Below are 15752 nucleotides of genomic sequence, written 5' to 3' on the forward strand. Positions count from 1 at the left end.
TATTTTTACTCAGGGAGTCCTCTCCGCACTAGTGATGTGCAGTTCGTGAATGAATCCTTCTTTTTGAATGACTCACTCAGGTGAACGATGGGAATCGGATCAGAGCCCCCATTGAATCGGTTCTTTTGATTCACCCCATGAACAAGCTGCGTGGCGCACAGGAGTCGAGTTACCAGCCTATCAAAACTCATGAAGTGATTCCTTACCTCTCGAGTTTGGCTGATTTGTTTGTTGTAACAAGGAAACCGGGTTATCTCTCAACTCGTTGAGTGTTATGAAACTGAAGACCGTATGTGCCATGTTGGATCCAAATTCCCGCTTACTTAGTGCATGATAAGAACTCGGTGTGAGCCAAAATGACGTCAGTTACATCCTCCAGACCACAGCTATGTATCTCTGATCCAGACGGGGTGTGCTTTCTAGAGAGCTGCTTCACGCTGTCAGAAACTCACATTACAAGTTTGTGCACCAGAATTATTATTTTTTGTACAGTTCTTCTTGGTTTACTATGTGTGGAAGTCTGCCAAACAAATAAATAATAAAATGAATCCCTACTAGTTGTAGCCTCTGTGTGTTTTTTTTTATACACATACAACATTAATCATATCTATAGTTAACTATGTTGCACAAATTATGATTAATACTTCTAAGTCATCTTGAGTAAACTCAGCCAAATAACTTAATAATAATAATAATAATAATAATAATAATAATAATAATAATAATAATAATAATAATAATAATGATATACACCTCATTTCCAAAATAAATAAATACAAACATCTACTGGTATTGTAACGTTATTGTACCCAAGGCTTAATTATATAACTTGTGATTACATATTGTGATTACAAAGATTACATGACGATTTACAACTACGGTTAAATATTTTATAATTTAATAATGACGGCGATTCAGTCCAGAAGGTGACACGTAGTATCAGCTACGATACCACGACCTTTTAGGAGGATATTGCACATTGTAACGGATGACGTTCTTAAACGTCTATTATATTTTACACGCACATTAAATATACATTTTCTAAATGTTATTTTACTGTGTTAAACACAAAAAATACTAAATATATACACGTTTAAACTTTGTTTTTATAAAATGTACATGTTGCGGTTATGGGTGTGCTTCAACGTGTGATTGATCACATGACTAATTCCTAAAGGTTTACTGGATATTATTATTATTATTATTCATTTCTTAGCAGACGCCCTTATCCAGGGCGACTTACAATTGTTACAAGATATCACATTATTTTTACATACAATTACCCATTTTTACAGTTGGATTTTTTACTGGAGCAATCTAGGTAAAGTACCTTGCTCAAGGGTACAGCAGCAGAGTCCCCCACCTGGGATTGAACCCACGACCCTCCGGTCAAACAGCGTTTTGCTCTGTGCTGAATAAATACCACGGATTAGTTCCACAAATACCACTCGCTCGAGCCGCTCTTCTTTGTTGTAAAAAAACAATGAGTGACTCCAAATGTATAGAAAAAAAACACATAAGAAATGCAAATGACTATTTTTTTTTTTAAAAAGATTAAATTAAATTAGATTGATACTGATGGCTAAACAATGCTAAGGGTTCAAACTGTTATGTTATCTCTAGGATTGTAAATAGATATCTTTTTTTTGTCAAACTATATTTAATGTTTATGAACCCAGTCAACCAAATATAGATTCTCCCTCGCTTCTGTGATGTGCAGTTCATGAACGACTCGTTCTTTCCGGTTCAAATGAACCTACGTAAACAATCTTCATGCGGTCTACATTGATTGGTTTTGTGTCATTGAATCAGTGAATCAAATGAACGAAATGAATCGATTCACCAAACTGAACTGAATCAAATGAATGGAGACACTAAAAGGAATCGACCTGCCCATCACTGCTCCGCTCCCGGGATGGATTCTGTCTCCTGCCGGTGAGATGAGAGATGAGGTTAAACGCTCGAAACCACGAATGCAGATGAGCCCGTCTCTTTTACTTTGTGGTTTAGACGTTTGCTGCATCTCATAACCAAAAGCCTTCCAGGACATCTCCAGTATGAGACAGCGGGAATCATTCACAATGCCTTCTCCTCGGAGTTATTTAAAGGGGCTGTGCCCCACATACAGGCTATGGGCACATCTGTGGCTCCACGAGTATCTACTGACACACTCTACAGCGCTTCAATGCATAAACTCATCACTTTCCTCAGAATGATCCCGCAATATTAAGAAAATAACTGCAACACACATACAATTTTGAAATATTTCCTTTATCTGTTAATATAACTACCAAGTCATTGCGCTCTATATAAACTTAAGGGAATTCCAATATACATATTGCTGCTTCTTCAGCTCTGATGTTTAATCCGAGTCGAATGTTGTGAAACTTCATTAACAGCAAACTGTGTCCGATTATACTGCTGTATTGCTCTTGAGAATATCCACTAGGGGGCAGCAGTGCTTTTAGTTGAAGTCCAGTTCCATGTTAATAAACTGTCATTAGATATGCAATAGGGACTGTAACCACAGGAAAAAGACAACAGTAGTGGCTGAATATCTTCACAATGTGAACTTATCAGCCCTGTAGGGCCTCCTTAGACAGAGAGGCCACAGAACAGCTCCACCGTGAACAGGAATATAGTCTGACACCCCACATTATGTAGGTGCTGGAAGCCGAAAAAAAGGAATTTCATACCTTCTGTAGCACACAGGCTCTCTAATGAGGCTGAGGATTGTACAGAGAAATGCCAAGACACAGGACACAGCTAAATATTTTATTATTCATAAGCAAAAAAGCAAAAGCAATAACACATTTCAATGTGCAATTAACATTTAGTAATTCACTGTTTTTAATTTCCAAGACGAAGTAGAAGCTTTTTCTCTAATGCATTTTATACATAATATTCCTAAAAAGAATTTAGAACTGTATGTAACAATGATCTATAGTAAACAGCAGCAGCTACTTTATTAACAAATAAAGCAACAGCAATCAGTGATGAATAGAACCTGAAATATATCAAAATGCTAAAACGCTCTTATTAAAATGATATAGAAATGAAGAGATGCAGGCACAGGCAGGATGCAGCGGGTTACAGTAACAGCAATACTCTTTCACAATGGACTATACTGGCATAGGGATCCAGCAGCAGCAACACACAGGAATAATTGAACTTCGGCTTAACTCACAACACTCACTAAATACAGGTACATGCAATCCAATTAGAATCCAGTTATCAAAGCGGTTTCATGCAGAACGATCTCCTCTGTGCTGCTGCATTCCCCTGCTGGGTTGGGCATGGGCTGGTTTTCTGGGTTGCTGATGGTCTAGTTGTCTGGTTTGCTGATGGTCTAGTTGTCGGGGTTGCTGATGGTCTAGTTGTCGGGGTTGCTGATGGTCTAGTTGTCGGGGTTGCTGATGGTCTAGTTGTCGGGGTTGCTGATGGTCTAGTTGTCTGGGTTGCTGGTGGTCTAGTTGTCGGGGTTGCTGATGGTCTAGTTGTTGGTGTTGTGGTCGTTGTTTTTGAAGTAGTTGAATCTCGCTTTGGAGGTCCTGTAAGCACAATTCAATTTACATACAAATGATGCCTTAATATCTGACACAGCAGCCAGTACCTTCTACACAATTGACCACCGCCAAAGACAAAGGGCCCAATTCACGTCCCAGTGGTAAAAATTGAGTGAAGACTGGAGGTGTGTTATTATCACTTCGCAAACTTCACTCCTTGCTTCCGCTGTAATTCAAAAAACGTCCTCATGGTGTTTTTTCCATGTCATTTGATCTGCTCTCATGAATAATTACTTAGTGTTAATACCACCCTTTATACCGTGATAGTGGGACTCTTAACTCTTACAGACAGGACACTAAAACAAAAGGAAGCGTCTTGAAAACTACACCACATTATTACTGCGTCACTAATTCAAGCATGCACACTGAGCTGTGTGGGTTACATCATTTGCTGAAGGGTATCAGCACTGATATTAAGACAGAAATGGTACCAACGCCAACAAAAACATTCTGTGAATCAGACCCAAAGTCAGTTATCTACAGGTAATGGCCGCTGCAAAGGGTACTAATGCTGTTCTAGACATTGTGTGTATTTAAATGTGTTTTAAGCTGTTTGAAATGTATGTCGCTGTTTAAAAGCGAGTTTCAGGATTCTAAAGCCCGAGTCACTTTAGACGTTTAGCTTTTAAAAGTCCAATTAGCTTAAGTTACATCTGGGATAATGACTGAACTCGCTGTGCTTAGAAACTGATTGACTGAGAAGATCTGTGAGCTTTACAATATGGGATAATGAAGGGACTTTGAACACACAGCTTCAATGGTAAACACAAGGGTTTGGTGTTGGCAGCCCTTCTCAGGTTCTGTATTCTAATTTGCTTTTGTTATGAATGTGTGGATGTTATTTGACATTATACAGCATGTTATGATTCTAACAGAAACCCCTGTGTGTTAATCCACAGGGAATACATTACACAAAACAACCAATCAAAAGAAATCAAAAATCTAAACCCAAGCAGTCAGTAAGTTGTCAGTAAGGACTGCAGCTGAAATCTGCCTAGCAGAGGTCCAAATGCCAGTGGAGCAGAAGAACATTTTGTTCAGCAAGAAAAAAACAAAACAAGAGAGCTGTAACGTAACTGACCAGCAGGAAAATGACCCTTAAACAAACCCCATTGTGTGTGTGTGCTGAAAACAAGGCAGGGTGTTCATGTAGTCACACACAGGACCTTGAGTGGTTTCAGCAGTTCAGCACATATTCTCAATTTTAACACAAGTACTCACCAACTAGAACATGTTTATTATATTTACCTTGAACTGTCAGTTTAACAGCCCTGTGAGTGACACATTCCCTGTTGATCCCCACTATACACGTGTAATCCTGAGTGTCCTCCAGTGTGAGCTCAGAAATTAGCAGAGAGGCGTTTCCAGAGGAGACTTCATCAGACAGCTTCACTCGGCCGCTCCACTGTGCAGGGATGGGTGCTGAGGGGGTCTTTGAATTGTAGATTAATAGAACACATTCTCCCTGATATTGATATGCATACCATGTGACTGCTACATCCTGCCCAGGGGTGGGGGTGTAAGAACAGGGCAGCACTGCTCTCCCCCCAGCTGAGCCAGAGACAGCAACACGGTCTGGTTCAGGGCAATCTGCTATAAGAGAGAGAAGAGACAATAAACTCAATGGAATAAACACCTACATTCTTCTGTTGATGATATTTCGGTTGTTCGCTTGTATTTTTGACATTGCAGATCTTTCAAAGACAACGCTATAGATGAAAGGTTGCTGCTGCTTCCTGGTCCCTAATCACTTCCTGTGTGGTTCTCTAACTTGCTCCAATGGTCTAGCAGCAATCTGACCATGTGACGTGCAGCAAAGGTACCAGGATGCAGTAGTCAAAGGGCTAAGCACAATAAAGGGTGTGAAAATGGACTGAAGCATTGGTCAGCACTTCTAGAAGTAACAACATGAGTAAGAAGAACAGAGATGCTCAAGTTGTTCCTGAGGTATGATGTGGGGTGTGATGCAGCATGTGGAGCAGCTCTTGTAAGACTTGTACTTATTATTATCAGCTTCATTCAGTATTGGAAAGCTAAGATACACTAGTATTGTTATCTCTCTAGCTTTCAATCACACAATCAACAATACATTGTACGAAACGTTTCCTCTGCACCCACTGCCACCAAGTACTGTATTGTACTGTAAACATCTGGGTAAATGAGGGCCAGTATATTGAAAGCAAGGGCTTCCAAACAGGTGTGGCTCATGCGTTAATTAAGCAAATAACATCCCAGCATGCTTAGGGTCATGTATAAAAATGCTGGACACGCCTGGTTTCCTATAATTATGGCTAGCATGGCTGCAAGAGGAGACCTCAGTGACTTTGAAAGAGGGGTGATTGTTGGGGTGCGTTTGGCAGGAGCTTCAGTGACCAAGACAGCTCAACTTGCTGATGTTTCACAAGCAACAGTGTCTACGGTGATGTCAGCATGGAACTCCGAGGGAGAGACATCATCAGCAAAGGGCAACAACGGGCGGAAGCGCATACTCCAGGATCGTGATATCCGTGCATTAATTCCAAGTGCAAGGCAAAACAGACGAGCAACTGCAGATCAATTGACTGCAAATTTCAACCTGGGGCGCGAGCAGCCAGTTTCATCAAAAACGGTCCACCGAGAACTCCACAGAGCGGGATACCATAGAGGCCCAACGCCCTATTAAGTGACTTTACATTGGGGTTTCCATTTTTTTGTCCACTACCTGTATATGGACTACATTAATGTTTTAGGTGGGGAATACATTAGTTTGTTTTGAAGGGCTAATCTATCATAATCTTATTTATGTATTTTTATTTTGTAATCACATAATAACCGAGATTTGTATTCAAGTTGAAATTGTATTACAGCATAAGGAACAGCGTGTTATTGAAAACAATTTAAATGGATAAGTGACTGATTCAAATGACAAAATTAAACATGACTGATGACAATAAAGGTAAAACTCACCCACGTTCAGAGAAACGAAATAAACGTGGCCGTCTTCTACAAGAGCAACATTGGACCAAGCGCTGTGACAGCCGCAGGATCAAGCCTGGTGCTCTCGCAAGAGCGCTCAGCACCATTGAAAACACATAGAGCTGCATTTACCCAGCAGGCAAGCACACCTTTTCACCACAGTGGGAACATGACTGTGCTGCAATTGCGAGTGAAGGCGCACAAAGCTGTATGTGTAGAATCTGTCTGAAAGTCCTCCCTAATAAAAGCTACAATTGAAATCACACAAACCATCCAGAATACAAGGACGTGAACCCGCCGCACAGCAGAGCCACACAGAAACAAATACCAGATCTGAAAGCCAGTTTGAGTTTCAACAAAGCACAATTGAGATTTTTTTTTTAAGATGATGTAAACAACAAAGACTAGGCAAACGTCATTAGTTAACAGTGGCCAACTCTTTACAGTGGATCAGATGTGCTGTACACCTAACACAGTTGAATAAAGTTTTATAGATACACGAACAGATGTTTTATCTTCTGTTGCATCTTCTTCAGCAGCCGCAGCTATCCCAGATATAATAGATTTGGTTACATTGTTTAGCGTCAGGAGTTTAAGCATGATTTAACTGCGCAGCAGATTCCCCAGTTGGATGATGAGCTGATAATATCTCTTTAGCCAATGAAGCAGGCACGGTGACGTCACCATAATGATAAACAGTAATGCCGCGGGAGTTTTGTACTAAAGCAGGGTCAGCTGCTGCAGTGAAAACAAAGTTTATTTCTCAAACTGACCATTTTAAGAAATGTGAAAGCAGAACGCACAGAAATACTTGGGACTGTAATTAGGAAGTGTACTGATGAGAAAAAAAATGAAGGGAATTCAAATTGAAATGTACAGCAGATTACTCGATGGCAGAAGAACAACCGCCATTCACTAAATTTAGCTCTCAGATTGTACCAATGAAAATATCTAAAATATATGACAACGCGCTTGCGGTGGTGTATTTAATATCGTAAATAGCAGAACAAACACGCTGCGATTTAAACTTGTTTTTACTGAACAATAAACAGTAACATGTAATCATAAGCGCTGTCTGTGTTACATGCTGTCAGATCAGGACTTCACTAACACTGAGCATGGGAGCTGCTGTTTCCCATTACAACTGTACACAATTACAGGCGCGATCACCAATTCCATACACAACACCTGCAAAATATATAAAATACAAACATGCTGAGTTCATTGCAGTCATCAGCTGCATAGATGAACCATTCAGCAGAATGAGGCAACAAACAAGTGAGTACAGACTCAACACACCTGGCTGTAAGATTGCACACAGTTTAAGATTGCACACAGTTACTGGTACACCTGGTGTTGGAAACACTGGTACTGGAGAGGAAAAGGTTGAAAACCACTGGTCTAGATGGACCCTGCATAATAACTGAAGGCTCTGGACAAAACATCTTAGAAATGTCTTCATGGAGAAAGAACAACATGAATAAACAGACAGATTTTGTCTTTTGCTGCCAGTATCACATTGCTCTCATATTTCAAATCTGAAGTATCTATTTCTGAAACGTCTGCTTCAAAATGATTTGTACCCATAAGGAACATGACATGACAAAGAATACAATCTATACACTGTTATAAATATCTCCGCTTTCTGCATTAGAATTGTTACAGTTTACAATTTTAGAAGTTAAAACTTACAAGAGACTAAGTCAAGTAGACAGGCGTTTGGCTAGTGCCTTCATTACTGTACCTGACTCGTTTGTTCTTTCAATGCTAAAATGTAATTAAATGCTGCCTTTTGCAATTACAAATCCATTTCACCTGAGAGAAGAGTTTGTTGCAGTTTAAAATATTGTGGAGTCTTCCCTGACATTTCACATATTTTACACTGTTAGATGTACTGTTAGATCCATAATCGTCTTACAAACAACATGTTAGTGTAAAATGCTGCTCCCTGTATAGTTTGTAATATAACAGTGTTTGTGTTTGTCCAAAGCTGTTAGTGCTCTGTAGGGAAATCCCTAAACAGCAATGTGCCCCCTACTTTAGTAGAGGTTGTGAAGCACTGCTCTGAGAGAATCACTTACCTGCTGTGAGGTGAGCGCTGTTTAAGATCAGTAGCAGTGCCAGAGCTTGCTCAGTGCTCAGAGCCATTCTCCTCTCCTCTCTCTCTCAGTTTCAGCTCAAAGTCCAGCACTCGGGTTAAACTCTATTTGTGTTTGATGATCTCAGCTCTGTGACCGCACTAAATGCATATTTCCTGTACTGTTAGTTTTACCAGAATGATCTATATGTGTATTTTTACACACCTGCATAGCGTACTGACCACCTCCTGTTCTCAGTGTTGTCTGTGGTTTCAGTAGGACACAAACAGCATGGGTTTCAAAATGGATCGTAGTATTAAAAATCTACATTTAATCTAAGTCTTTTAATTTGCTTTGGTTTAGTTCTGGACTGGATTTAGAAAGTATATTTTTCAAGAAGGATTTAACGGTTTAAATCTGTTCCAGTTTGGATAGTCTTTCATGATCTCATGAATTCACTCTTTTGTTCTGTTAAGGTACTTTTTGACTATCTGGGTCGGTTTCACAAATCTTGTTAGTTATTTAAAGACTTCTTTATTTTTGAGAATTACTGGATGTCTTTCAGAGAACACAAAAAAGATACATATGTTAAAAATACAAAAGCTGAAAGGACTGTTTTAAAATAAGTGGGCTTCCATTTAGATGTACTGTATGTGGTCTTGTTGGTACAGTACTATATTTACAACAGAAGTATTTTAATTCAGAGCGATATGATTATGAAAATATCCTACTTGCCAAAGAGACGACTGTGGACACGTGGACTGTAATACAGAACATACTTTTAAATCCGGTAGGTATTGTACCAGTATGTAAAATGACCTGTTGATGACCCAACAGCAAAATGAAATCAAAATGTTAACCATGCACAGAACTGCGTACAACGTAAAAGGAATTAGCAAAAAAACTGTTTGCAGAATTAAAACCGTATCCAAAGTCAGTATTCAAAGATGCAGAATATAGTGCTTGATAAGGCCCTAATGTCACAGTTCACTTGCAAATGAAAATGCACAAAAACAACTAAAGATCACAGCTTAAAAAATATATACCTCATGGTATCTAATGTACAATAAAGACAGACTGATTTGCGCATGTTAAAAAAAATCAGGCTGTGTCAGAAAACTGGTGAAGGAGTCGGAAATCGCGTGTGACGGGTAAGTGCATTCAATTGTTACACACACACACACACACACACACACACACACACACACACACACACACACACACACACACACACACACATATATACACATATATAAATAATGGGAATTGATTTGTTTCTTAATACAAGGACGGTAAAACTCGACTGACGTGTATCTGAGTGTCGTATATCCGAGTGCTGACCGTGTCAAGTTTGTTTTAAATACTAATAATTAACACACACAATAAATTGGTGCGTTGGTAATTCATGAAGCTTTTCTTGTGTGCTGTTAAGCATTAAGAGGTGAAGGGGGTGTGATTAACATGAGATATTATATTAGCTGTCTCTGCTCTATCTCCATACAAGGTGTGAAACAAGTTCTTTATCTCAAGCTTCACACATTCTGCAGTACGCCTCAGCCACAGTGTGGTCAGCTTAAGCCTCACGTCATCTGCTTTAAACGTTTAGGACACACGTCATGTGATAATATTAGAATCAACCATCAGTTCCATGTGAAAGTATATTTAAACTTGAATTCATCAACTTCGTGAAAGTGAGTTTGCAATGAATTGCTATGGAATAAACCCAGCATGATCCCTCTCCATCTACCTGCCCATATGAAAGCTCAGCAAAGTTCAAGAACAGTTTTGTGTGGTAAATGAGAGGCAAAGAGGGATTCAAAAGCATGGTGAAGCACAGTAAACTGCAGCAGTACTGTGCAAATTCACCGCGGTTAAACATTCTCAGTTTCTAATCATCAGCCCTTTAAAAGCTTTCCGTTGCTGTTTGTGACACAGGAAGTCTATCCAGAAGTGTCTGTTTTGTTCAGAGCAGCACAGAGCAATCTGATTGTGAACACTGTTACAAAGGGAGAGCATATGGGGGAAAAAAGATTAAGCAGAATTGTATCACCCAAAAAATAATGTATGAAATATAACAATAACATCTGAAATATAAAATCAATTGCAAGTTGTTCTTTGCTGTTTTTCATCTGGATTTTCACCACTGCTGTACATGACCTGTGTGATCCCACATTCTACTGAGATAGCTGCTAATTATGCCTCAGGATCGGAACCTGTGCTTGTATTTATTTCTGCATACAAACCATGAGCGTCTTATATCAGGTTAGAAGTGGCTGAAGTCTCAATAGAAACATCATCAGTCCCTGTTTACCAATGAAAGGGTTCTGTTCATCATTAATGGTGCTGTGCAGTGTGTGTGCAGTGTGTGTGAGTGTTGTGCAGTGTGAGTGTGTGCTCTGCAGTATGCGTGTGCAGGGTGTGTGTGCATAGTGCTGTGCAGTGTGTGTGTACGTGCTGTACAGGTGTGTGTACTGTACAGTGTGCATGTGCAGTGTGTGTGTGTGTGTACTGTTTGTGTGTGTGTGCTGTTTGTGTGTGTGTTTGCAGGTGTGTGTGTGTGCAGTGCGTGTCTGCTGTTTGTGTGTCTGTGCTGTTTGTGTGTGTGTGTGTGTGCAGTGTGTGTGTGCTGTGTGTGTGTGCTGTTTGTGTGTGTGCTGTTTGTGTGTGTTTGTGCAGTGTGTGTGTAGTGTGCAGTGTGTGTGTAGTGTGCAGTGTGTGTGTGTGTGCAGTGTGTATGCCGTGCAGTGTGTGTGTAGTGTGCAGTGTGTGTGTGCTGTGCAGGTGTGTGTGTGCTGTTTGTGTGTGTGTGCTGTTTGTGTGTGTGTGCAGTGTCTGTGTGTCTGCAGTGTGTGTGTGTGTGCAGTGTGTATGCTGTGCAGTGTGTGGTTGTGCAGTGTGTGTGTGTGCTGCACCGTCCTTACGTATTCTGAGCCCTGACGGTGAGATGAGGATCAGAGCTCTGTAAGCACATCATGCAACATATTCACACCACGCATGTGTTGCTCTTTTGCATAGTGGTTGAGACGCTCGCTTGTGGTGTGTGTGGTTACTGGTTTACACCCAGCCTCTGTCATGTTGTTTAATGCTGTGAATCGGATTCAATGATGAAACGAAATATTAATTATTAAAATATTAATATCTGTGAGCAGCCATGTTCTTACTGTCAGCGCTGCACTCTAGGGACTGTCTACCAATTACAACACTGTTAGTACTAGGGACTGTCCATCAATTACAACACTGTTAGTACTAGGGACTGTCCATCAATTACAAAACTAGCAGTACTAGGGACTGTCCATCAATTACAACACTGTCAGTACTAGGGACTGTCTATCAATTACAACACTGTCAGTACTAGGGACTGTCTATCAATTACAACACTCAGTACTAGGGACTGTCTATCAATTACAACACTGTCAGTACTAGGGACTGTCTATCAATTACAACACTGTAAGTACCAGGGACTGTCCATCAATTACAACACTGTCAGTACTAGGGACTGTCTATCAATTACAACACTGTAAGTACTAGGGACTGTCCATCAATTACAACACTGTCAGTACTAGGGACTGTCTATCAATTACAACACTGTCAGTACTAGGGACTGTCTACCAATTACAACACTGTTAGTACTAGGAGCTGTCCATCAATTACAACACTGTAAGTACTAGGGACTGTCTACCAATTACAACACTGTTACTACTAGGGACTGTCCATCAATTACAACACTGTTAGTACTACGGACTGTCCATCAATTACAAAACTAGCAGTACTAGGGACTGTCCATCAATTACAACACTGTCAGTACTAGGGACTGTCTATCAATTACAACACTGTCAGTACTAGGGACTGTCTATCAATTACAACACTCAGTACTAGGGACTGTCTATCAATTACAACACTGTCAGTACTAGGGACTGTCTATCAATTACAACACTGTAAGTACCAGGGACTGTCCATCAATTACAACACTGTCAGTACTAGGGACTGTCTATCAATTACAACACTGTAAGTACTAGGGACTGTCCATCAATTACAACACTGTCAGTACTAGGGACTGTCTATCAATTACAACACTGTCAGTACTAGGGACTGTCTACCAATTACAACACTGTTAGTACTAGGAGCTGTCCATCAATTACAACACTGTAAGTACTAGGGACTGTCTACCAATTACAACACTGTTACTACTAGGGACTGTCCATCAATTACAACACTGTCAGTACTAGGGACTGTCCATCAATTACAACACTGTCAGTACTAGGGACTGTCTACCAATTACAACACTGTTAGTACTATGTACACACAACAGCTCATTGACAGATGAGCACGTATTCAATGTCATATCATTGCAGCCTCTACACTGTTATATACATCACATCCAGACTGATTGTGGAGCCGCTGCAGAGTTGTAGGCTGTCCTGCCCATATCGCCTCAGTCCATTGGTTCCAGGCTCTCCCCCCTGATCCCTATCACAGACAGCCCCTGCTGGGCTACAGTACATGATGCAGCAATGTCCACTGATCAGAGCTCCTTACACTATTCCTGGATGCGCTATCATTTAGTAGGAACTCAGCAACTGGATGATAGTGAGATTTAGATCCACATGATTTCAAGGGCTGGTTTTCAGAAACATGCATGCCATTGATAAAAACAATGCTCTTGTTATGCTATGATGGGGTATTAATATTTGTGTAACACTTTGTGTAGGCCAAACCCATGCATCATCCTCTAGTGAACTGTATCCCACAGCACAGCGTTGCCCAGTGATAAGGGTGCTTGTGTTTATAAGGAATATTAACTATTGATTTAGAATCATCCCTCGTGTTTCTTACTGGCTTTATTAATATGCCTAGTCCCCTTTTCTGTGCTGAGAATCGTTTGTTTTATTATGTATTTTTGTTTTACATTTCGGATATCCTGTTGTAAGAGTTTCCCACAGTAAATCTTGACTCAGCCACTGACTCACTGTGTGCGCCCCTGAGCAAGTCACTTAACCTGCTTGTGCTCCGTCCTTCGGATGAGACGCAAAACCAGCAAGTTCCTATTGGAAGGGACTCTGCAGCAGCAGTTGTGATGCAGAGTTCACCCCCCTAGTCTCTGTAAGTCGCTTTGGACAAAAGCATCTGCTAAATGACTAATTAATAATAATAATAATAATAATAATAATAATAATAATAATAATAATAATAATAATAATAATAATAATAAATAACAGATCTGCACAGTGATTGCAGTTGGAACACTGGAGTAAGAATTCCAACACATGACATCACCGCGTTCCAGGAAGCAGGAACAGCTTTGCATCTCTAGCGCTGTCTTCAGCAGAGGAAGTAGGTGGAGCAGTTCCTAGAGCTCATGAGATCTGAGAAGCATTGCAAAGCCTTGGTTAGCAGCCGACTTAGGATGCAGACCATCCTTCCCAGCAGTCCCTTACAGCAGCTTTGATAAGAGTGGCTGGTGTTCCGTGTGGTTTTGACTGCATTTGATTTGTCGTGTGCTGTGGCGCAGAGCTGGGGTTCACCCCATTCCCCCGGTTAGGAGTGCTGTGCTCTGTAAACCACACTGCGCCCTCTAGAGGAGCTCCGCTTCAACTCTCTGTATCTCTGCATCCGTCTCCTGAACGCTGTTATCTTTCACCATTAAAGAGCACATGAAAGACTGTACTAGTGTATGAACGAGAGGAGACCATTCAGCCATCCTAGTAGCTGATTGATCTCAAAGCGTTGTCAAGTTGTTTCTTCAAGGATCCCAGTGATTCAGCATCAGCAACATGGTTAGGTAACCCTTTGTAACACTTGATAACTCATTCCACACCCTCACCACTCTCTGTGTAAAGAAGTGTCAGCTATCCTCTGTCCTGAGTCATTGCACTTAATGAAGCTGTGTCCTCTGGTCCTGGTTTCTGCGCTGTGCTTAAGATTGTAATGAACTCAATGATCTAAATGATGGCAGGTTTAATACCAACAACCATAAAACTAGGATATTGTTTCACGGTGTATTCACAGCATTGAGTGACATTGAAAAGGGATTTATTATAAATCACCCTGACTTGGGGAAAACACCAGAGCAGTGGGAATAATATAGTTACTAATGTAACAGTATCCTCTCCATTAGTTTAAGAGATCACAATACAACTCTATGGGTGTTTTCGGGACCTGTGACTCAGACAGCCTTTACTGGTGTCTGTGGAATCTAGGGAAACAGCACCACCTGCTGTCGCAGAGCCGCCAGTGCTCTTGTCCTGCTGCTGGTATCAGCAACATTAACCATCGCCGCGGTGCCGCAGAAATCTGACAGAATCGCGAGTAAAGCGGAGGGAACACGAAGCCACTTCCTGCCATGGAAGCTGGTTTCAGGCCACTGCAGGGCACACCAGGGGAGGCTTGGGGTTTGATACAGCAACCTCAAACTAGGCCTCCCGGTCTCCTGGAACCAGGTTTCAAACCATTGGTCCTGAAAAAGTGTTTTCGTGTTCCTTCAGCTTAAGAAAGGGGTTGAGCAGCTGGGGTTGGATGGTTCACATTATTATATTTGTTCACGGTTTTCTAAAACGAATGTGTTTTACTACATCTGCAAAAATATTAAACAAACTACAGTTCCCAGAGAACACCGCGGCGCAGATTCGACGCATAGCCGTGTCGTCACGCTTGCATCGTCATCAGTCTTTAGCCGGAAGCAGCATGGCCAGCAGGTAGGTGCGATACATAAAGTGATGTTAATAAAAGCAGCCAGCGCAGTCCTGTTTACTGGTGCTCTGAGTTCACTGAATGCTATTGAGACAGGGACTGGAGTCAGGAAAGATATTATACATGATATTCTAATAGCATTCAATGAAGGTGCAGTCAGAGACACAGATATTATATTAGCACGGGCACCAAGCCATTCTGGGGTGCGAGGTAATGAACACGTGGATTTCTGCGGGAAACTTATCGTGAACTCCGCCGGAAAAGACGTCACCAGGTCACGCATCCACGGGCTTAAAAGTCTGACATTGCTGAATGCTTATAAATGATAAAATGTTACCTAATCTAACGTTATTGAAGTATGTAACTCCAAAATGTGTATATAGAAGATGCACATAATATTATGCTGTGAAAGTGATACAGTATTGAATAGCTCCTGTGAAGCTATGCAACAGTGTAACTCACCCAA

The 15752-nt window shown here is 40.9% G+C and overlaps 1 protein-coding gene across 2 annotated transcripts; it reads right to left on the reverse strand.

Annotated features, from left to right (window-relative positions):
- Window positions 1–2769: 2769 nt before the first annotated feature.
- LOC131704975 (salivary glue protein Sgs-3-like) lies at window positions 2770–8775 on the reverse strand. Of its 2 annotated transcripts, none has more exons than XM_059006793.1 (3): window positions 8603–8775; window positions 4815–5159; window positions 2770–3551 (listed from the first exon to the last, which is right to left on the reverse strand). In XM_059006793.1, the coding sequence occupies exons 1-3, from the start codon at window positions 8667–8669 to the stop codon at window positions 3235–3237; spliced, it is 729 nt and encodes a 242-aa protein (XP_058862776.1). In that variant the 5' UTR covers window positions 8670–8775; the 3' UTR covers window positions 2770–3234. The 2 variants fall into 2 exon arrangements, with proteins under 2 accessions (XP_058862776.1, XP_058862777.1); XM_059006794.1 differs by having other exon boundaries at window positions 2775–3551; window positions 5051–5159.
- Window positions 8776–15752: the final 6977 nt, after the last annotated feature.

Source organism: Acipenser ruthenus, chromosome 33, assembly GCF_902713425.1.
Source record: "Acipenser ruthenus chromosome 33, fAciRut3.2 maternal haplotype, whole genome shotgun sequence".
Lineage (NCBI taxonomy): Eukaryota > Metazoa > Chordata > Actinopteri > Acipenseriformes > Acipenseridae > Acipenser > Acipenser ruthenus.